Source organism: Homarus americanus, unplaced genomic scaffold (assembly GCF_018991925.1).
Source record: "Homarus americanus isolate GMGI-L3 unplaced genomic scaffold, GMGI_Hamer_2.0 scaffold28, whole genome shotgun sequence".
Taxonomy (NCBI): Eukaryota; Metazoa; Arthropoda; class Malacostraca; order Decapoda; family Nephropidae; genus Homarus; species Homarus americanus.
In genome coordinates this window covers 2,884,380-2,908,861 of record NW_024742238.1, presented here as the reverse complement: position 1 = coordinate 2,908,861, position 24,482 = coordinate 2,884,380, and the positions used below count along the sequence as shown (strand labels likewise).

Sequence of the window (24,482 nt, the reverse complement as noted above, 5' to 3'; positions counted from 1 at the left end):
ACGTGGTGTTTGGTGTATTTGTGTTGTGGTTCTTTTGTGCTGCTCATTCCATAGTTATCAAATACTATACGTATGGGTATGCTGGTGATCTTCTTAATAAAACCGCTAAGAAATAAGACTCACAGACATTGTGAAATGATCCCACTTTTGGCCAAGGAATTTGATACAGAGGAGCACAACCATCAGTTACAACCGCAGTTTTCTTGTCACTGATACGTTCAAGGATGATACTTGTGTCAATGGAAAGCACTGTAATGGTTTATAGGATGTGTGACTTTGGTGATCTCATGGTTCCATCATCTTGGAACAAGGATGGTAACACTGTCCGAAGTTCGTTCCAGAAAATGTTAATTGGGCGTGACAACCCATAATACTTCCTTGAGATAAATGTACAGTATAGAGCTCTGGCTCACAACTAGCTCAGCCATGTTAATATTGTTATTATTATCGACTCTGTATCTGTGTTTTTCTAGCTAAATAAACTGCTTCAATTAATCAAACTCATACTGCAGGTGCTGAGTCATGATTGGCTGGGTCTGGGTGTTGTTGAGCCACCCAGTCCCGGCCCCCGACCGAGCATCACGTATCACCACCACACTCCGTCGTGGCTGCGGTGAGCAGAGTTCTCGCTCTTACTGTGCGCTGAAACATCTCACTAATTCTCCCTGACAGGTATCAAAAAGTTACCGACAGTACACAAGACGTGATAACTAAGAGAAAATACGAAGAATATTTAAAAGAATCCATCAGGGACTCTCGTACTTTCCTGATCAGATAAAGGAAACTACAACAATGAGTTGGTTACTGACGCTGGGAGTCATAGCTGTGCTCATCTGGTTACTTAAGACTTTCTGGCCAAACATTCGACAAAGGTAAGTGTGACATGACGAGTGAAAACTTATTTTTAGCCTCACTTTTTAATATCTTTTTGGATGTGAGTGAGTCTACAGAACTGTGTGATCACTGAGATAGGGTGAGACTTCCTTATGCCAAGTTGGGACTTCAGTACACCCAGTAAGGGTGATCGCTCCAACACAGACAGACAGACAGAAACAAATGCAATTATTTTCCTCCATTATTTATCTATTGTAAAGTACACATTAAAAGTAAAGTAAAAACATTGGATTGCTCTCAGATCTGGTGACCCTTGACTCCACACGTAACATTAAGATAAGGTAAAGCTCTACAGTATCCGCCACTAACGTTACCTATTTAGTTTACGAAGGACAACACAGCCTAGGTTCCTGACTCTACACAACATCAAATAAACACACCCAAACATATTAAATAATAAACATTAAAACATACAAACATATTAAAACACACAAGTGAACACTAAATACAGAAATCCGGCACAACGACCTAACTGCTAATTCACTGAATTCGTGAAGGTCAAATGTTGTTCGTCGCTTCATACTAATTTGTTAAGAGTGCAGCCAGTTAGGAAGGTCATGCTTCAACAACAAGGTCTTTAATAGTTAATTGCTACACTAGCAGAGTTCTCACAGTATGTCAGGCATATAACTTCCTGAATTCTAAGTTATGTGGGTTTTCCTGACCGCGAGGACCCTGACTACTGGAGACAGCAACTATAAAAAGCTAATTAGAACACATGGCAATAAACACCTGGACAAGTAACTATGTAAGTATATAAGTCATCTGTCAGTTATAATTACGTCAGATCATTCTACTTGGAAACAAATTCCAAGTTCCGGACTTGAACACAGAGCACCAGGCCGCCTGGTCAAATAATTCTCATTCAGCGACTGCAAGCTTAAAAAAAAAATCACTGAAATTTTTCATTTTAAGTCGATATAAAAATAAGGGATCTCATGAAGATTAAGAACCTCTACTTGTTTCACCTGATGATAAAACACTAATGGTAACCTAACCTAAGCTCCCCATTTAACATTAGGGTCTTTAATCATCAGGTGAAATATACAGGAGTTCCTAATGCTGTATTCATGAGTTCCAGAATTTCAGAAATTTTCATATACTGTGTATCATATTGTGTTTATTTGCACCTCCTTGTACCACGTGTCTCTATAAATAAAGTTAAGACACTGTCTAAACAAACAAGTGACTGACCCGAGCTGGTAATCTGATCCTCCCATACCTTGGCAGCATGGCGGCACATTCCGCGGTCCAATAGCCTGTAAACTGAGAACTTGTGTCAACCCGCTTACTATTATCGCTATATCTTCCCCCTCGTCTGTTGTATAACTGTGTATCATCGCTTTACACTGTTAAGGATAACTCAGTGTTGTAGTGTGAAGTTACATCATATACTGTAAGTCTCTTAACATCAAGGAAAAAAGTTGGCAGACCAGGAAAATTATTTACTGTCTAATTAGCAGTGATCCACCTTGTTTATATGCTGTACACCTTCAATACTTTACTGTAGTTTCACCTTGAATACATTCAACTTTTCCCTCTCACTGGCAAACATTAGCATAGAAAACAGAATTGAAGTCTCAGATTATCCTGCCCCCTAGCAACTAAAGTCTCATGGTGAGTTTACCAAAGTCATCACTTCAACCAAGAGAATAATGTACAGTCTAGCAATATCTGGCATCGACTCGAAGGTCACGTAAGCAAGATAGCAACTGATACTCGAATACCCACAAAACACACCATTCTTCGTATTCTAGGGTGTCTTTTAGTCCAGGTTATTATGCCGTTATGATTTGCGACATTACAAGTTTTAAACCAAGCATACCTCACCCACAAGTAGGTATCAGCTGTATTCCGTGAGTCGAGGAATAATTTTGGCTACTCTTTATTACCTCCTATCCATCCAGCTACTTTCGTCCTAGTATGGATTCACTGTTAAATATCTTAGGGGCGCTGGTGACGACAACGACCCTTCATCTCACTCTCGTCTCTAATCCACTCACTATCTCCCGATTCCCTACAATGGATACGTTCAACCTTGGCTCAGTTCATTGCTTCCTCCCTTATGCTCTGAGCTGGCCTAGGTCGTCTTCCCTCCCTCCCTCACCTCTTCTCTCCCTACTTCACTTCTTCTCCCCCCTTGTCTTTTATTCCACCCCTCTCCTCCTTAATGAACCGTTATAGTCATCCTCCGCTCTACATCTTCACCATCATCTATTATTTTCCAAGATCACTTTAAGATTAGGCACCCCAGCTTATTTCGCCTAATAATTAATCACGCTAACCTACCCTCCCCCCTCCCTAGGCAGAGTTGGGGTGGCTAATCAAGTGAAATAAACTGGGGGAGCAGATAATCTTCCTGTGATCCCAACTTTCCCCTTCCTCAGGCGCGACGCTCTTGATGTTGTGGTGTGTTGCGTTCAGGTCTCTGTTGCCAAGACCACCAAGACCCATTACGCCAGACTGGACACTAAAGTAACCTGTCAACTAATTTAAGTTACGTACAGACGTGTGCTGCGCCGTGGATGACAATGTTGTACTCATAAAGACATAACCAATATGCCTTTTCTTCACAAAACAGCTACATTCTTCCACCAAGCGAACTATTAATAAGTATGGTAGCGTGGCGGGTGGGTGGCAACAAGTAAGTGACGTGTGTGTGTGTGTGTGTTAGCGTATTTCTGTGTTTACATGTGTGTACGCTCCTAAGTTTCACTGTGGGTGTGGCCAAGTGTGAATATATTCTATGTTTCTGTATGCGTGTCTTGAAATACTTGAAATGTACAGAGATAGAAAATTGAGATACTTTGGTCATATACTGTGCATCAATTAGGGATGAAGGGATAATAACAGGAATATTAATGGGCAAAGTTGAGGGTAGGAGGGCTAGGGGAAGGCAGGACTGATTGATGAAAGAAATTAAAAACTGGGTCCCCAAGAAATAGAAAACCACAAGACTCAGAGGATTGGTAAAAACAGCCTGATAAAAGAGTGGAGGACTGTTGTCACGAACCGTCAGATATGAGGACGTTACTCTGGTTGATTGGTTGCCTAACTATATAATGTTAGAAAGTATCCGATAATTTATCAGGACACAATTCATACAATTGTGCCCCCCCCCCCCTCCCCTCAGTACTGCAAAAAAAACGAAGTTAGCACCACTGGCCTAGTATGTGGTATGTGTGCATGCGTAGCGGACAGCAGGACAACTCATGGTATACAAGCAGGTTAAACGGCAACGTAAGTGCCGAGTCCTTATTGGCTGGGTGTTGTTGAGCCACCCAGTCCCGGACCCCGACCGAGCAACACGTATCACCACCACACTCCGTCGTGGCTGCGGTGAGCAGAGTTCTCGCTCTTACTGTGCGCTGAAACATCTCACTAATTCTCCCTGACAGGTATCAAAAAGTTACCGACAGTACACAAGACGTGATAACTAAGAGAAAATACGAAGAATATTTAAAAGAATCCATCAGGGACTCTCGTACTTTCCTGCTCAGATAAAGGAAACTACAACAATGAGTTGGTTACTGACGCTGGGAGTCATAGCTGTGCTCATCTGGTTACTTAAGACTTTCTGGCCAAACATTCGACAAAGGTAAGTGTGACATGACGAGTGAAAACTTATTTTTAGCCTCACTTTTTAATATCTTTTTGGATGTAAGTGAGTCTACAGAACTGTGTGATCACTGAGATAGGGTGAGACTTCCTTATGCCAAGTTGGGACTGAGTTGGCAGTCACCAATGCCATGGACGACTATGTTAACGCGTGGCATATCACCAAGAAAGTCATATATTATGGCAAAGTACTTGTTGTTCTTAAGTCACTGAGATGATAATACACTGTTATATTTACAAAAAATGGGATCACCTGAAAAATCTCCAAGCTTATTTCACCTAAAAATAAACCACCTTAACACTTCGGGGTTTAGGTAAATTTAGGGTTTGTAAGTGTGGTTAATCTTTAGGTGAAATAATCTAGGTACAGATCTCAAGTTATTCTACGAGCTTTGTACTAAATATTATTTACTTCTGTAAATAATTAAGCTGAGCACAAAATCTTGCTCTATTAAATGAAAACTAATATAAGAATAAAATGTACGTCAGCATGATATATTTCCGGCTACTTCCTGGTTAGAGAATCAACCACGAGTGCATACTTATTGTCTACGTGTATGACATCATGAGAACTAGTTTACTTGCTGACCCACGATATTTACAACCACGGCCACCAGCTCTACTCCTCCCGAACATTAAGTGGATCACCTTGTGTAATGGATGATTGATAATGGTGGAATACACTGTAAGTCAAGAATCAGAAATGCACAAACATTAATGTAACACATTACAGGATCTTAAGTGTTTCTTTACCTCCGCAGGCAAGTGATTATCAAACGCTTATCTTACTGACGCTTTTATCCCGAATATTTCACCACACGAACGCCATTACAGTATGTCGATGATGCACACACGCCGCCTAACCTGATAACAGCTAACGAACCTCGTTGTTGCTATTTCTTTACGAATTTGTTTTCACTTTTCAATACAAAAAGTGAGGTACCACAGTTCTGGGAGTGAACTAACAAGGTGGGGATCACATAAATATTAGCCCCCAGCTTCTCCAGCTGGAGCCAGTCTTTATGTGACCCCTCCCTTGTCAGTTCACTCCTACAACTGTCAGTATATATCAATGTACTGTCAACAAAAATATTTTCTGCACCTTTATGGTGTTATGCAATATTACACACCGGGCCAAGAATGCTGAACAAGGGTTTTTATATGTACTCCTCTTAATTTCTTTGCATTAACTATACGTGATATACAGAATACATTGTATTGGTTAAACAATCCGAAGCACAGTACTGTACAGTGCCAACCTTACCAAATAAACATGGCCTCAGTCAGTGATCATTGAGAAGGCTGTCAGACCCGGGGATGCAGAAAATTTTTTTGTTGTCTGTACATACTGAGAAACATAGTCCAGCTGAATCAGAGCTTCTGATCCTGAGAAGCAGACGACACACAATGACGCTCCCAGAATTATCTCATCTCACGATTGACTGGCTGAGCTGACACCCTCATGTGTAATATCTTATTATTGACGGGTCACCATCAACTTTCCTCAGTAGACGTTCGATGTATTTCTTTTTTTTTTGCATTCGTTTATTTCGATCAGACAGATATATTAGTCTACATTTCCATTAAATACTGAGCCAGATAATGTACACATCAGTAATTTAGTGCACGGGGACTTTTCTTAGGCATCACCATCACAAGTCTTGTTATAAGGACACCTGACAGCTTCGTTCAGTTGTAGTTATGCGTAGTGATTGTTACTCAAGACAAGGTCAAGCCAGGTTATAGGCATGACGAGTACAGCTTTGATTACATATAATTTTAAGTATATAATTATGCAAGAATTTGGTTTTAAACATATTGATATATGTTTTATAATATATTCTGTGAAATTTATTCTAACGGATCATATAAAGAATTAGCATCCAAATTATTTCACCTGACGATTAAACACCTCAGTGCAACCTGATAGGTTAGCGTTAAGGTGTTTAATGATCAGGTGAAATAATCTTGTGTTCCTTTTATCCATATTCACAAAATGAGGTCATGGCGCTGAAGTACACATTCAGAGTCCCAAGAATGTTCTGATAACTAAAGAGGATCCACACACATAGAGAAGGTAACCTGCGACACTTAGAACAGAAGGTGAGACTGATATCCAATCGGCCGTCTCACCAATATATGACTGTACTCTCAGTTACTGTCTCATGGGACCAGTCACCCAGTAATACCATGGCTCACAGTTTCGTGCCCAAATATTGTAGCGTTTCTGGTGTCTGGGACTGAAACACGTCTCTTTATCTAGCCGGTATTTATAGGAACTTAGGAAAATCATCCACAGTTAGTGTGCGTCAATACTGAGCATCGCGGCGTATAGGTTCCACTGTACTGTATACTGTACTTCCTTACGCTCTTGGTGAAAAAATTAAACTCTATCTCTTCTGCCTCACTTCCTCTACACCTTCCTGCTCATCTCTCTCACTCATCAATTCCTCCATGTCAACAGGTACTTCGCAGCCTTCATGAACTACTACACCACCCAGCCGAACCCCGACATGGACAAGCTGAAGAAGGATTTGTTCTCCCCGTTGGGATCACTGGTATCGCATGACCCAGAACTCCGCAAGAACAATGCTATCAAGATCCTTGAAATTGGCGTTGGTACAGGTGTGTGAGTCCTCTCTGCTACCTTCTGGGATTTTCACCTTTGTGTGCGTATTCGGGGGGAGCGGGTTTATCAATTTGATTACTACTACGTCTTGGCAAGGGCGGATCCTGGGGTGGGGGATGGGGGTCTGGACCCCCCTATTTTTATTAGAAAATTCCAATGCTTTTTCCGTCATGCAGTATTTGCAGACAGGAATTTTTGTATAGTAAAAATTATTTACTATTGATTTCAGAATATCTCTTAATATCAAGTGTGCATGGCTTCAAAATGGTCTCAAAATGCCCATGATATTGGTCAGATTTAAACAACTCTGGGGGGGGGGGGGCTTGCTGCGCTCACCAGGCTCCCCCATCCACAACTTCTTGGACCCCCCCCCCCTTTGATATTCCTGGATCTGCACCTGCTTGGTGCCAGCAGCTGTAATAGCAAGGAAATTCAACTTACGATATCTTCAATACCTCTCATAATAATCTATGCCAATAAGATAAAAGAAACAGATCAAATAAAAACCTTAAAAATCAAGACAGTACAAGAAATTATAATTCCCTAATACACCATTAAGAAAAAGTATATTTAATTACTGCACTGTACGTCACTTAGCAACCCATTTCATATCCGAAAATCCAAGCATTTTCTATTGGAAACAACAAAATGGAGAATTATATCGTACATCATTAAATTTTAATCGTAATCAGTTACTGCCACTACAATGCCTCAAATACATTATTTTCAAGTCGTTCGTCATGTACTGCAACTGCCCTGCTATTATTCACGAATTTATTCTTAATTTCCACACGAGGAACTTTAAGCCAGCAATCACTAAAAAAGTAATTGGTAACTGGATCTTGTGAGGCGGAAGGGGGAGGGCTGGGTGGAGGAGGCATCTATCTAGCCGACAGGCAGCCACTGAAAATAATGAGAAATTTGACTGCTTAACCTCTGTTGACATCACAGGTACCGTAACGGAGCAGAAAGGATTTAGAATTATTTTGAAACCATTGGTATGATGAAAAACCTAATTTTCAACCCCCTTCACATTCAATACATTACAGCTTTTAGGGTCGATGTGCAAAGGACAAGTCACGGCGCTGTGGGTATACAGTATAACATTTTGAGGGTCGTTAGAGAAGGTTTTTTGGACATGCTTCAGCTACAGTCTTTGTATAGAAGTGTACACAGTTCTTATATATTAAACGCAGTTTCTTAACTCATGTGTATTCACATTCAATTTAAATTTGGTTTGACCTACTTAAATAAAGTGGAAGCACGCAAATGGATACTCTGCTCGCCTCCTGACCAACAGGTTGCTAATTCACTCATTCAGTACCTCAGTTGGCACAGCTGTGATTAGCTATCTGACTTTACAATTGGAAAATTGAAGGAAATCTAGTTCAGTGCCAGACCAATCTCCCTAACGGACCTAACAGGCCTACGAAACCTATTTTTTCTTTTCAAATTCAGTTAATCGGATACTTTTAGTTACATGTACAAAGTATAAACGTGCTCCTTATATTCTGATCTCTAGGCATTCACACTTAAATACTTATTATAAGTTGACCATTTGTAAGACATACTGAATCTTTCCCAAAGTCTACTCTTACCAAGAAACTATAACGGTCACACCTGCCCAGTTTATACTACACGAGAGCAGGAGTAGACTTAACACAGGTTTATTATTACCTCAGTCAAATCCAATTATCCGGAATTAGCTGATGGCTGCTGTACTAAAGATCACAACCTTAAGCAAATGAAACTACAAACAAACAAAACCACTACAACTAACTTCTCTGGAGTAGGAGTTGTGACCTCATGAACTAATTTACCAGCTCTGTTGTGACAGCGCAAAATGTGAATTCTTTCAAAGTCCAGGCTAAACCAACATTGCTGCATCATCATGTACATTTGAGATTGTGTATAACCAGTACATGCTAATAGTGCACAACTGAGAACTGACAGATGCTGAACCGGTTAGTAAGGTGATAAGTGACGAAGACGAGATGTTAGGTACACCCCTGACAGCAACCCACCGTAGTAAAACCTGCCATTTCTAGTGCCAGCTGGCTGCCTGCCGTGTGTCTGAGGTACACTCTTGTTCCTCTAACTTTTAAACAATTCATCATGTCATTGGGAATTGAGTTTTAAAATGAAAAATCAAATGTACTTTAGTAAATGTGTCACCTCTGAAATTTCATTACTAAGCACAGAAATCAATGTAAACTTTGAACTGTAGCAGTTAATTATTCAATATTATATAGATTAAGAAGAATAACTATTTGTTTATCTTGAAAGAGGTGTGATATGCTACTGACGGAGATTTAAGCAGTAACATCAAATGGGCATCAGATTGTTTTACCGTACGTGCTTTGTAAGAGTTAACTTGTAGTTCCCTTTCACACAATGATTACGAGCTGTAGTTAAATTAAGAGAAATCACCTAATATTATATACCGTATGGTATGTATCCTCTGTGTGTGTGTGTATGTGCACATAGAATGGTGTAATGCGTCTAGTGTGGCAGCATTATGTTAGTGTTAAGGTGCAGGCACTGCTTGCTTCCTCTCGCTTTCAGCTACCGCCGCTGGCTAGCCCTCGTGGCGAACAGGGAAGCAACTTGCATAAGTCTTCTCGTACCAGTACACAGCCTCTTTACTATCAAGACTCCTGCTGTGCCTCCTCGTGGCAACACACTGTAACTGGGTGCCTCATGGGCCCAGGCTAGACCAGCAGGGAATCTCGGTGCAGCAGTGGGCCTCAGTGGGCTCTTAGGCCCACTGGCATGTGGACACGTCCTGGCGCCTACCGACCCCGCTGCTTTGCGGATTAACCTTGGTAGGTATAAGGCTACGGGAGTAAAACCCAAATGCAGACATGCTTACAGAACTCCAACAAGACCCCAACGTTGGTATAGGCGGAAGAGGTGACCAACATGGGATCCCAACAACTACACCGGTGGACGAAGGCAATGCAGATGGACAGGCTACTAAGGTGAAACACAATAAACTGGGCTATCGGCAGTCCATTGTAACTCTCTCCCTCTCCCCAGTCATTGCAACTACTTGCACCATTGGATCAGGAAAATGGAGGGCCAAGATGTGTGGTTGAAGCCTGCGCTCCTGCCTCACCACATGAATCAACTCACGTGCAGCCATTATCCAACTTCCCAGCACTAGATGTAGCCCTCCACACGTGCAACATCCGTGGACGGCCCTGCCGATCCTGCATCAGCCTCTCGAGTCATCTCAGAGCTCACCAACGAAGGTGACATCCGTAATAACTCATATCATTGTATCATAGCTGGATAATCGTCATATTCGATTCCGAGTGACAGCAAAGTACAGTAGTAGTATGTGAGATATGCCGCTTTCCTCCACCACGATTTACAACTACTATCTGATTTTCCTGGCTGAGTAAGTTTATTTTGTCCCACCATCAACTTTAAATCACATAACATAAATATCACCTTGGGTACTTTTATCAACTTTCTGTTTAAATATGTGTTCTGATTTCATCTCGAACTGCTTACAATAAACCATATCAACCTTCCTATTGGCCCAGCAGTTCTACAATTTGTTTACGCATAAATAAGCAGAAAGAAATACCACGGCCTAATTTTCTCATATGTCACTTTGATCACTTCCATCACTGTCACTAAAATATTCTCTCATCACTTAAAATTCTTCACCACTAAATTACATTTCCGAATTTTCGTCTCGGTGAGGTGCTCGATACCTCGTTTATAAAAGCCAAGTCATGGAGTGTACTATGTAGCAACACTGAGCTGGATCATTATTATGAGGGTGGCAACAGAGCACAAACACAGCTCTCAGTAGATTCAACACAGGAGGATAAGACTGGCGATACAACAATATGGTCAGTTTCATCTGTCCTACTGAGCAGTCAAGTGTGGTGAGGAGGACTCTTAGGTGACTTAGCCTGTATGCATCATGTGTTTTGAACACAATTGTGACATACTTTAGTAGTTTATATCAATGTTCTTTAATTAAACTGGTCTGCACACACGAACATATAAATATTATACAAACGATAAATTAAAAACAATACAACTTAACCTAACCTAATTTAGATGAACTTTGGTTAATATGGCAAACGTCAACCTACTTGAACGAGATATTAAAATGATAAGAGTTAACATATGTTTGTTTCACAGGGGTGAACTTTGCTTACTATCCTGAGAAATCACGGCTGGTGGTGGTGGACCCCAACCCACACTTCGCAAGTTATTACAATGAAAACAGAGCAAAATTCCCCAATATACAATCAGAGGAAATCATCGTCTCGACAGGTAAGACCAAAATAACACAAACCTTTTAGTTTTGTCATTTGCTTTCCTGAGTATTTTTTTTTTACAGTATATATATATTACGGAGTCCTATCAGATATTTCAACAGAGGAGTACAGTTTATGTCAGAGCCTTAAGTTTTATTCTGGATGATGACTTTAAGTCCACATTTATCTTCAACTGCTTGTCTGATGTCTTCAATGCTATAGTGAACAGGCAGTAGTGTCAACATCAAAAGTTGACTGTGGATCATGCCAGGACATTAGTCACACTGTAGAAACTGAAAAATTTACCAAACAGGGTATTATTACTACAAGTGGTGACCTTCAACACTGGTGGGGACGAGGCAGAGATAGAAGGATGTGATAAGGCAGAAGCCAGTCACAAGGAGTAGTATAGTATGTCTGTCTTATCACCAAGAAATTATAAAACGCTATCAGTCACTAAGTCTTGCATATCTGTTACCATGGCTTAAGCAATAACAAGAGTATAGATATATTTAGTTTCAGAACGGTTTTTTTACTAGATCCTGCCATTGGTCAGCCATTAAAAAATCCTACAAAGTTGTGTCTAAGTTATTCTTTATACAGTACTGTATATTTTACTAAGATGTGAAAGTTAGAGAATGAATTTTGATGCATGACTGACATTCACTGCACGACAGTTGTTGTTATACTGTTATTACTGCGCTTCAACAACTAAGGTGTTGTAGTAGGTCACGTTGTACATCTTGGGCGGCGGGGTCAAGCATTGCCGCTCAAGGTGTCGTGCAGCTTAACATCCTACAGGTCTTAAAAGTGCGTAACGAGATTAGTAATACACTGCAATAGTCTATCAATTAAAAATCATGAGATAGAGCACTCAATAGTAACACGGGAAGGTACAGTGAATCTTAATGGGAAAATTACTCTTTCTGGACATATTTTGGGGGAGGGGCCTTTGTTAACATCAGTATCAAAATACTGTACTTAGGTTTTATTAAGCCAAGTTATAAATTTTAGCAAATCTCTGATGGTGTGAATGTGTTCCCTTTCAATACGTATGTTCATCATGTATCACTCTCAAGACAATACAGTAACTTGTTTATTTCTGTTTCTTTTCAGTCCATAATTATGGTTTATGTTCCAATACAATTTGCTGGTTTTCATATTACAGTATCCCAAACTGTGCCAGAAACTTGTCAAATGTTAACGATGGCACCGCTTGACCCTTGACATTACACTTTAACACTCGGGCATTTTCTGGGAAGGAACATCCTCCACTGTCTTATGGAAGACAGATGAGTCTTTCATGGAAATTCCATTAATAAAACTTCATTTTCACAGCTGAGAAAACCTATATTTCTGGAACACAATCAGAATTTTTACTCACTTCCAATTGTTGGTTATTTCAGTACAATTAAAAAAAACCATTACTCTATGGTACAGTACATTATTTCCTGTGATATCTTGTTCCCATCAATTTAACTAAGGCTAATGGAAGTACAGACACTCCCCTGTTTATGGAAAGGTTCCGTTCCTGGATCCTATCCATAAGCCAAATTTTCTGTAAACCGAAAATGACCCTTCCATCTGGTAAATAATACCCTACCCTGTGCAGTACCAATCACAGATGCCATCTCACAAGGGGATGCGCTCAGTTGACTAATGTATAATCCTCCACAAATAGTGTTGCTACGCCGTACCAGTTACTTTCCGTAATAACAGAAACTCATGCACAACCCATTTTTTGTTTTAATGGGACTTATGGGGGGGGCATTCTGTATCCTCGAATTTCTATAAACCGAGTGTTCTGTAACCCAGGGAGTGTCTGTATTGTACTGTGATAATGGAAGAATGTTGGAATAAATATTTGTTCAATCTTGGTTTTTGTACTCCAAAGCCTTATCAGCTACCCAGAGAGATTAGAATGCCTAAAACTGCCTAGCTTAAACTACCGACAGGCATCTACTCAGTTGAATGTACAGTCAGCCAAAGATAATTTGGTCATAAGAAGTTTCCAAATGTTCTTATATTTGCTTAAATAATGAAGAAAATTTGATCTGAGAATCTTGTGGCAGTCCTCGTTCCTCGTTGTAGTTGAGTTGCCAATTCATTAATATAATTTCTTCATTATGCAAATATACGAACATTTGGAAACTTCTTATGACCCTAAATAATAATGAATAGTTTATTATTATAATAATTCTACCTTTGGATTGTTTAATATTTATCCTGACAGTGATACAGCCGAAAATAGATCCAACAATCACAATCACCTTTACATACAGCCTTACTTTACCTATTATTGCCAGGTAAAATTGCGAGCACGAGATCCAGGGTGGGGTCGGTGCATCTTTGGCTGAGTGTACATACCTGGAGCTGGCAGACGTCCACCCCACAAGGGGTCACAGCTCAAAGTAAAGGAAGCCTCAAGTCCAGAAAACTGTGAGGGCAAACTTTTTCCAGAATGAGAATTGTGAACTCTTGTTGTGGCGGCACCGAGTGTGAGCTCATTCAAGACCAGACTTGACCAACACTGGACCAGGTTCTGATATATTCAGGAGCCAGTGCATGCCCAGTACTTGCCAACAGTGCGTAAAAGAGACGTGACCGCCCTCCCAAGCGGCTAACAAGCCGATCAGTGACGAAGAGGATAAAACAAGTATGTTCACCGGTAATACAGTATTCCGAGGTGAACAGTTGTCCTGTGAAGGTCTTCTTTAGGTTATACTAAACAGCTGGTATGTAAAGGTCCTGGTCAGGCCACATTTGGTATTAGGCAGCTACCAAACAGGGAGGTACTACCGCCTGGGAAGATATTGGAAGCATAATGTGTTGTCTATGGTAGATCTTGCTGCCACATGGCATCACGAAAATTGTGACCGAGTCCCAGGTTGCTGATCTGACTTTCTGCCTCATTTACACACAATTGCAAGGTCTCAATTGTTTCTCTTACTATTTACAACACAACATACATATATTGTTTCTCACTTTTGATTTTTTTTTCATTTTGTATTTCTTTGTGGTTCTTTATTATTATTATTATTATTATTATTATTATTATTATTATTATTATTATTATTATTATTATTATTTCGCCCCCCAGGCCCCGATGTGGGTCAGTGACCTGTGCCTGGGTGGGCTAATTCCCGTTAAAAAAAAATGTACAGTACAAGTCACACTAATCATTTACTGTAATAACCAACGATCGCATCTCTTTCAACAGCGGAGGAGATGGACATGGTGCCAGATAACAGCGTTGATGTGGTGGTGAGCACACTCGTCTTTTGCTCTGTCGGCAACACTGAAAAGATCCTTCAGCAAATACTTCGTGTACTGACGCCGGTGAGTAAAGTTCCACTAAAATCCTACACAAATTGTCCCGGTGCTTCTGTTAACCTAAAATGACAGCTACTAACTTAACCATGGTCTTTGTTAAGTAAAAGGGAAATCTCGAGCAACCAGCACAAACGTTTGTTATTAATTTCTTGGTAAATTTTTACTTTCGGACACGAGTCCCTAGGGGTTGACCAATATCTTTTTCCAGTGCATTTTGGTGTGTTTTAAACAAATCTGACCTTCATTTTTGGCGGAAATTGCTAGTTTTTGCCCCCCAACAATAATGGGGGTCTGGGAAATCGGGGTTTTTGGGATGGGAGAGAAAACGAAAACGAGTCAGGTGAGCTAACAAAACATAGCCTAATTAACCTAACTCCTAGCCGGGGGGCTCTGTCCCTGTACCCCCGGTAGACGGCCCTAACCTAACCCCTAGCCAGGGGCTCCACCCCCAGTAGACCTAGCTTAAACTAACTTAAATGTTTCAGTAGTTAAAACTTTGTGGCGCGCCATGTTCGAAAGTCGTCTACGTTCTCGCAAAACTCGGCAATACAATTAAAATAATCGTAGGAGCACAAACGACAACCAACTTCCACCGCTGCCATTGTGAAACTGGTCAATGAAATTAAAATTGTACCCAGTCAACATTGCGCATGTGTGATGCGCAGATAACATCTCGCAGACGAAGACTGAAAACTACTTAAATCAATTAAATTCAATTGTGTCGCTAGTATTATCCATTTCCGCCATGTATATATGGGGGTTCAAAATGCTCAGAATAGCGACATCTAAATGTTTCAGTAGTTTATAACTTTCGGAGGAGCTATGTCCGAAAGTAAAATAATACCAATTTCTTTTATGACTAGTTAAAAAACTGAACATACTGCACTTATGTGTTATAAGTAACATAACAAACCTTAATTTACCCAAACAAAATAACTGGTATGAAGTTAGGAAAATAGTGAACAAGGGCTAACTGTGGAAGGTTATCACTACAGTACTTACCAGGAGAGAAGAGTAACAGCTTTCACTAGTAGTCAGACATGTGGGACCATTGTCAAACACCAGAACATTTGAGCAGAATGACATCATCAGTTCTGTCTTCAATGCTCTGCAAAATTGGTTTCCTGTGTCCAGGGTTGATATTTGCATCAGCTGACAGTCCTGTGGGTAATACAAACGTGTATAAAAGCATTAGCACACTGCTGGACCTGTTTGTTATTTACAACAAGTCATACTGGGAAAAATAGGTGTGCCATATTCAAGCAATATACTAAAGCTTCAGCATGAAGGGTTGACTGTGCCACTGACATAGATGATAAACTCATGAGGTCCTCTTTCTCTACTTGTCCTCTTCTTCTGCTTTACAGAACCGAAACTAGAGAGAGTATTTTTGGTGTGAAAGGATGCAGTAAAACTCATTTGGGTGCCACTGTACTTGTGCAGTTAGAAAGGTTATATCAACATAAACAACGAGACAGACATGGTTCAGTCAAATGATGAAAAGTTTTTCCCCTAAAGTGCAATGTACAGTACTGGTCTTAAATGTGAGCAAATTATGAGTCTCCGGTCATTCTTATTACTAAATTTAGCTTTGTGACGATGTATGACAGCCAAGCTCAAGAAAAGCTCAACCAATCTCTACTGACTTCAGACCATCAGTTTGGAAGTTAGAGGCTTGGAAATGATAAGCAAAATAAATTTAATGTGAAGCAGGAATATTATTGCTCTACTTTTTCAGTGGTTAAAACTATTTGCCAAAATTTACTTAAGCAACTATGAACTCTAACTTAACATAAACCTGGAGAACAAACTTGTGATTTCAAAGTTTCAGACAAACAGGTGAGTCTTAAAACAAAACTGCACGAAGGTTACCCCAACCAATTATGCTGCCAGGAACAAGTTATACCCTTTATAAAATATACTATACCACTACTCTAAACAGCATATATTTAAGATAAAGGTTTACATCAGTGTATTCCTTACAAAAAACATAATAATTATTGGTGAGGAAACAACAATAAGGAGCAGCATCTCAAGGAAGAGCACCTGCCTAGGCTTGCATTGCAGTGTGGCATTTTAATATCAGTCAGCAGGATATTTATGCTGCTGTTGACAATGTTGTAGTTTCAAGTATAATGTTGTAGTAAGTAGAATAAATCCACTAAGTGCTCAATTCTAGTGTTCATAACAGTAGTGTATCAACAACAAAATTCACATCCTGGGCCTCTACCCTGAAAGTACACAGTTATAAGTGTATAATTATCTCCTCTGTGACATAGTGATAGATATTTAGCGCCAGAGTAAAAAAATATGATATTCATAAGGCAAAATTTAATGATGCCAACAGAAGAGATTTAAAACCCCCTAGGAGATAATAACAGAAATATTAATAATCATAATTATTTAAGGGTAGGATGGTCAGGGATAGGCAGAGACTAGGATGGATTAAAGAAATTAAAAACTGGGTCCCTAGAGATACAAAATCTTGGAGGATTGGTAAGAATATCCCCCAAAACGTTTAGAGTAGAGGACTGTGATCACCAGCCATGGTATGGGGACGGTGCTCTGATTGATTGATTGAGCTGTTAGTCCATGATATTGTTAAGTGCCCGACCAGTATACAGCACACCCACAGCGTTCAGATTGAGGGAAGTTAAATAAAATTAATTTTTAGTTTTTCCTCTCTAATTACTCAACAGTACAGTACATTCATTTAGTGAGCATTAGCATATGTAAAGATAATGAGTTATCCACTCTACTATGCACTGACACTCCACTAAGATATGGACCACTGACCTTTTTTTTATGCTAAATGTGATAGTTAATGGTAATTACTATAAACTGTACAGTACTGATATTCACACAAATATTTTTTTCCCTTTGCTTCACTTAAGGTACTGTAATGTCCTTCTAAATTCAAGGTGTCTTATACACCAACAAATGTAGTAATTCAAATGATACTTCAAAAAGGTCATACAGTAATTCATTGTTTAATTAACTGGTAATTAAAGGCAATTGTAAGACTTGTTAATGTATGCAAATAAACAAAGATAATAACCAAGTAATTATTCTAGAGAGGAGGAAGCTTCTACATAATCAAAATATAAACCTTTATCCCCAGGGAGGAAAATTCATCTTCTTCGAGCACATCCGAGAGTTTGACACAGAACGTCACGGTATGAGGAGGAAGATACAAGGATTTCTTACAGCAACAGGCATCTGGCCTTTCTTGTTTGATGGCTGCTATCTGACACGAGACATGCTGGAGACCATCCAGAAAGCAGGTTTCTCTAAGGTGCAGGCCCAACGTTTCTACAACCCCATCGACCATATCGTCTTTCAGCTGGTCACCCCAAGCCTCAAGGGTGTGGCTGAGAAGTAACACAGAAAAGCCTTTCTCTTTATACAGATTTCTTGGAGATAAAGTGTGACATAAAACTAAGTACAGTACTGTAGTTACTTAAAGATAACAGATGAAGGGAGAGAGAAGAAAATTAGAGAGTGACAGATAGAAATGAGTATATAGAGAGAGAGAGAGACGAGACCAAATAAAATGAGACAAAAAAAGTTACAGATATGCAGCAAGTCTTAAAGCGAGACAAAATATTCCATTATAAGATTCCATAACTTAAGCCATAGTTTCATATCCGGCAATACTTGATTTGTATCTCGTTCAAGTATTGTAGGAACAGATCGATGGCTAACCCAAGCAAGCGTGGGAGATGACCATAAAACGTTAAGTGTTGATAATGTAAGCTCTGGAATGCATCCTGCTAATTTGTTTTAACATGAGAGTAAATATATTACTCCATTCATACCATTAACTATGGGTAACAATTTCTCTACATTATTGTGGTTGGCTAATATTTGTTGTTATAACTATCACAGTACAATAAATAAATGTAACTGAACTAATGGTAGTATAAATTACACTTTCATACACTATAAAACTCTTATGTACTGTAGTTATATTGGGGTATTGCTTGTCAGGGTATATGGTAAATTAGTAAGTTGTAGTGTGTGGGGCAGTGTTGTTATGTGAACAGTAGATTTTAGGTGAATTGGATAGTGTATTGTGTTGACACTGGTTGAAGGTGGTAACCACAACTCTCTCTGATGTCTGGATTTATTAAAAAAAAAATTAGCGGGGATTAGCCCATCCGGGCACAGGTCACTGACCCACATTGGGGTGTGGGGGTGAAAATATAATAATAATAAAAATAATAATACAAATTAATAGAATTATAAAAATAAATATAAATGCAATAATACAAATAATAATAATAATAATAAAGAACCGTAAATAATTAAAAACATTAAAAAGAGAAAAAGGTCAAGAGTGAGAAACGATATACAGCATATATGTTGTTGGCAACTTGTCAATAGTAAGAGAAACAATTGAGACCCTGCATTTTTTTTACAGGGATTAGCCCACCCGGGCACAGGTCACTGACCCACATCGGGCCTGGGGGATGTGATAATAATTGGTTCATAGTAAATAAAATTTATAATAAAAAATACAGAATTAAAATAAAATAATAATATTACTAATAATAACAACACAGATAATAATAATAAAAATATTAATCATAATCATAATAATATTATTATTATCATTATTACCATTATTAATAAAGAACCACAAAGAAATACATAAATTAAACAAAATCAATAGTGAGAAACAATATATGTATGTTGTGTCAATAGTAAGAGAAACAATTGAGACTGCAATTGTGTGTAAATGAGGCAGAAAGTCAGATCAGCAACCTGGGACTTGGTCACAATTTTCGTGATGCCATATGGCAGCAGGGTCTACCATTAGACAATGCATTATGCTTCCAATATCGTCCCAGGCGGCAGTACCTCCCTGTTTGGTAGCTGCCTGCTACCTATAGATGGCAGTGTGTTCAGTACAGTGTGCTGTTTGGGAGGAATCCTTGGATGGGGGAGGTTCCTAAGTTGTTGTTGTGTGTTTGTATATGGTTGTATTGGGAGATAAGGGTGGACAATGCTGAGTGTGTAAGGGTACTGTACAACTGTAATCCTTTTTTTCACATGTGTGGCGTTCAAGAATATTTACAAATAACCTTTATTAAGAAGTCTATATAATTACAGGGACCTAATACTAAAGGAACAACCACCTACCATTTATGTGCATGTTTTCTTAAAGACTGATTGTGCACGTGATCCACCATTCATAAGATGAATTAACGGGGTGGGGGGACTGAACTTTCCCAGAGAGGAACACTGCCTCGAAATCATTTGTATTTCGATAGCTCAGATAATTATTTGACGTTATTTTAGATAATAACAGGTCTACTTACCAATTGTGAACACATTTAGTTTGAATTTTCTATGAACCAATCAGCTACAGAATATTAGCAAAGACTATAATAAGAAAGACAGGAAAGCAAGGCGAAAACCGCGTAAGCCACATAGCATATAGTTGGGCGCGGGATCAACAGATGGCGTTTGTGCGCGAGGAGACCACCTGTGTGTCGTATGCACACGTAATGTACAAAAACAGATCACCCTGAATTTGTGTTTAACGGTTTCACGTTGTTATATATCATTGATCATATAGAATTTACTGTGTGATATTTGTATGTGTGTGTGTATGCGTACACTTTAAGAACGTCAAGGCAAAGACGTCAAGATAATAATATTACCTTCACGTTCTTAATGTGTACACATGCACACACACACATACACATACAATATCACACAGTAAATTCTATACGATCAATGACATATAACAACGTGAAAGCGATAAGCACAAGCGAACTCCGCTGGTTACCATGGAACGCTACCCTCACGCGATTTAAGCTTTTAGTTAGCCACGTTGCCAACAGGTGACGTTGATAGAGCTCAGTGGCTCAAGGTTTTTTTTAATCGGTAAAGATAGACGCTTTCCTGTCTTTCTTATTATAGTCTTTGGTATTAGTATAGAAAAGGGGCGTGGCTTACGGGCCTGATTAACGTGAAATACTTTTTTATAGTCACCACGCTTGGAATTAAAAATCTAGATTCTAGATTCATCAAGAGGTTCACCTCTGGTTGAGGTACTGTACGCATTGTGAAGTCTGACTTATTCAGTGATTAAATGCCCAGCTATGGTCTCTGATAGCTGAATATGATAGTTTAGACCAGGGGTTTTCAACCTGGGTACATCTAACCAAAGGATACGTGTTTATCTTCTCAGCATCATACATGCAATGTGTAGGTATACATTATTCATATAATGTTTAAAAGCTTTTTTTTTCCTATAATGTCGTTTTACCTTCAAACTTGGTGAAGCAGACGAGTCCTCCAAACTGATTGCTTTACCATTACAATGTGTAAAAAACAATTATACAAGTGGAGAAGTTGAGATACAGTAATAGCTTTCATAATTTATATCCTCTCCCCTTCCAAGTACTCCAGATTGAAGTGTATACCGGCATAGTTTATATACATGCTGTAAATCTGTATGGCAATTTTACTGAATAATAATTATTAATTATTATTGTTAGTGTTATTATTAGTGTGTGTTATTTTATAAGGTTCAATGAGAAAGTCAGTTAACAAAAATTCTGCTCGTGTTACAATATTTTAATAAGCTGTTTCCCTGATTGCCTATTGCATAATGCTACTGAAAAGTTTTGGGCACTTTCATACTTCTAACACGAGTTGTTTGACATGCGATGTTCGTGGCCCCTCTCCCTATTCGCACATCCTTTGAATAACGCCGAGTAAGAGACCAATTTTTAACAGTTGAATGAATTCCCAGATCTGCTTCCTGTCCGGGCTAAATTGTGCAATTTCCCTTTGCCTGGATTAAGCACGCCCGGCTATATTACCTAGCGAATCACTCGAAACGTCAAATATTCAGTGGTTGCTATTTTGAACCTCTAGTACCAGAATCCATAAAATTATTTTCCTTCTGACGCCAAACTGCGTATTAAAGTAAAATTAAATATTGCAGAAATAAAACGGATATATTATACGCATACAAAACTGAAGACGAGTAAGTACAGCGCAAGTAAGCGGCTTAAAAATTCGAAATAATTTTATTTAAATTCGATGATATTGAGAAACGGGAACATGGAATTTTATAGATGATTAGGTAATGTTCTGAGATGTTGGCAAGTATAATGTACAGTAGGTCTCATCATCCACAGTACAGGCTCTGTACAAGACTCTCGAAGCTCAACAAAAACAAATTGAAGGCTATAGTACGTCTCGTAAATTCTTAAACGAAGTTATGGTACAAGACCTTTGCACTTTGGCTACAGTATTTGGAAATTAATATAATTAATTTAATGTATTACTTTTCAGTAAAACGAATCCGGTGTCAAAAATTTAGAAACGAGTGTTTCACAGTTCGACGATATTCAGATGAAGTTGAGTAACTATATCACCAGATATATCCGTCGCTGCCAGTAATCTAAATGTTTCCCAATATTTAATAACTTGTATTAAGTGCATAGTTATATTAATTTTACTGAGCTTCCTTTATATTATTTTGTGTTACGTTTTTAACATAAGTTTCCCAAATATACAAATTCAAGGAATCAGTCAAGGGTTATTCTTACGAGGCTTTTAAATAGCGGCTGTTGGACTAGAACGAAAGCTATTTATTAGAGACAATATTAGCTCACCAGCCCTAACCCAACTTACTTAGTCTAACTTTGAGTAGGCAGGATATATTTGGGTAAAGATTCCATTTATATGTTTTAATAGTTTGGTCTTGCTAAAATAAGTACAGTAGTTATTGTTTATGTGGAGCTGCTACTGCATGTTCAGCGTGGAGGCCATGCATCCTCGTTACTCCCTTATTAAATTCAAACTGTACAGATTAACATATACGCGACATATTTTGTAGAAACAAGCCACCTAGTTACCTAAAGTTAATACACTCTTACCTTACTCTAGCAGACACAGAGCTGCGCAGTCTGCACTGGCAACAAAACACTTGTGCTAGCTTAGAACTGTTCACCGTCACCCCTGGCCATGATGTTCGTCTGTGCTATCAGAACCTGTAGTGTAGATGTGTCTCCTCAAGTTTTGCCACAAGTTTCTAACAACCAATTTGTATTATAGCAGATACTTGCCTCGATATCTTGGTCAACAAAATTACGGTAATGATAAGAAATATATTGAATCAGCCGTCGAAAATTGATAAAGTAATGTTTCAAAATATGACGACCAAGTCGACCAACTGTTACAGTTTTTCTTGGCAGTTCAATTCCCCAATTAAATAGTCGCCACTGATAATATTTTTTCGATGTAATAATTTATTTAAGTACATAATCCTAATTATTTGTTTGTTTCTTTTATTTCATTAACTACTAAAAAAAATTTCCCACAATAAATTATAAAAAAGAACCATTTGTTGTTGTCTGGGCTGTTGATGTTAGACCATTTATCTAATAGATATGGGATGTGTGGTTCGTTTTGCTTGTTCTAGTGGTTCGGTTTTACGAGATCAATCATCATAATAAATAAATTTCCTATTGTAATACATAAGATACGATCAGAAAATAAACTTACCACATTCATAAGTAGTTTCATAGGGGCATGATATCATTCCTTCACAAGCGACCAGCGTTACTTTCACAGCTAACCCTGTTGGTTTCTACTCTAGGCGGGGGACGCATTATTATATCGGTTTAGTTAGTCCTATTGCTCCTTGGACGATGCTGATAGAAAATGGACACGTGCTGAGATCTGAATGGGAGACTTGGTAAAATATTAATGTCGGTTACCCCGGGAATCTTAGAAATTTTATATTTGCAATCAATAGTTAGGCAATTCTAAGACATTTTTCTTCAATAACGTTTCCCTCGCAAATGACCTAACCTAACCCCTAACTGGGGGGAATATATATATATACAGTATCACCACTAATCAGCTTAATAGCAGTTCGGGTTGCTGGTCTAAAAATTAGTCTTTGTTAAAATTTTATGAACTTCATTATCCAGTGTTAGTACAGGAGGAAACCAGAGTACCTGGAGAAATCCAGTGATGTTTGGGAATGTCGTACTGGATAACACTCTTCTCTTATCTGGCCTGGGACTTAAACCAAACGAACTATGAAGAGCTACAGAATGATCTTTGTCATGAAATTCACAAGGATGCACCTCAGTCATACCAACACTAGGGAGGCATATCACATGTCCCAATGGGACGAAGAAACAGCATTAACGGAGACCAAATTTGAAAAGGACCTTTGTGAGAAGGTGAGTCAAGCAACTAAGCAAGTGGTTCTTATAAGAGCATTCAGATACCTAGGTAATACGTCTCTCGCAACATTCTTCAAAAGTGAGGTTTTTCCGTTTGTGGTCGCCAAGATAGGCTAGAGATTGTCAGTTGATTGAAATCATCCAACGCAGAGTCACCAGACTGATGATTGCACTATGGCACCTTAGTTACCTTGAGAGATTAGAACACCTGCAATTGCCTAGATTATGCTATACTGTATGTGGGGTGGGTAAGGGGTGATTTAATAGAGGTTTATAAACACCTCAGAGGATATTATTCAATCAAGTGTTCATACCTAGAACTGACAGATACCTTCCCTACTAGAGGTCCTAGCTTATGATTGAAATTGCACAAGTTTAGAAAATTGTAAGGGCACATTTTTTTTCGGAATGAGTTGTAAACTCTTGGAACAATCTGCTAAGGAGAGTTGTGACAGCACCGAGTATTAGCTCATTGAAGACCAGAATTGACCTATATTGGCG

General features: G+C 38.9%; 1 protein-coding gene across 2 annotated transcripts; it reads left to right on the top strand.

The window, feature by feature from the left end:
- The first annotated feature begins 573 nt into the window (after positions 1-573).
- Positions 574-18,672, top strand: LOC121876562 (methyltransferase-like protein 7A). 2 transcript variants are annotated; one of them, XM_042381764.1, is made up of 5 exons: positions 574-872; positions 6,977-7,137; positions 11,306-11,440; positions 14,645-14,763; positions 17,879-18,672. In XM_042381764.1, the coding sequence occupies exons 1-5, from the start codon at positions 793-795 to the stop codon at positions 18,137-18,139; spliced, it is 756 nt and encodes a 251-aa protein (XP_042237698.1). In that variant the 5' UTR covers positions 574-792; the 3' UTR covers positions 18,140-18,672. The 2 variants fall into 2 exon arrangements, with proteins under 2 accessions (XP_042237698.1, XP_042237696.1); XM_042381762.1 differs by lacking the exon at positions 574-872 and adding an exon at positions 4,167-4,492.
- The last annotated feature ends 5,810 nt before the right edge of the window (positions 18,673-24,482 follow it).

Bases quoted from the DNA above. Each gene is read 5' to 3' on its own strand.
- LOC121876562 (XM_042381764.1), top strand. From the start codon at position 793: ATGAGTTGGTTACTGACGCTGGGAGTCATAGCTGTGCTCATCTGGTTA. The intron at 7,138-11,305 runs GTGTGTGAGTCC...TTTGTTTCACAG, and splicing joins TGAAATTGGCGTTGGTACAG to GGGTGAACTTTGCTTACTAT. The intron at 14,764-17,878 runs GTGAGTAAAGTT...CTTTATCCCCAG, and splicing joins TACTTCGTGTACTGACGCCG to GGAGGAAAATTCATCTTCTT.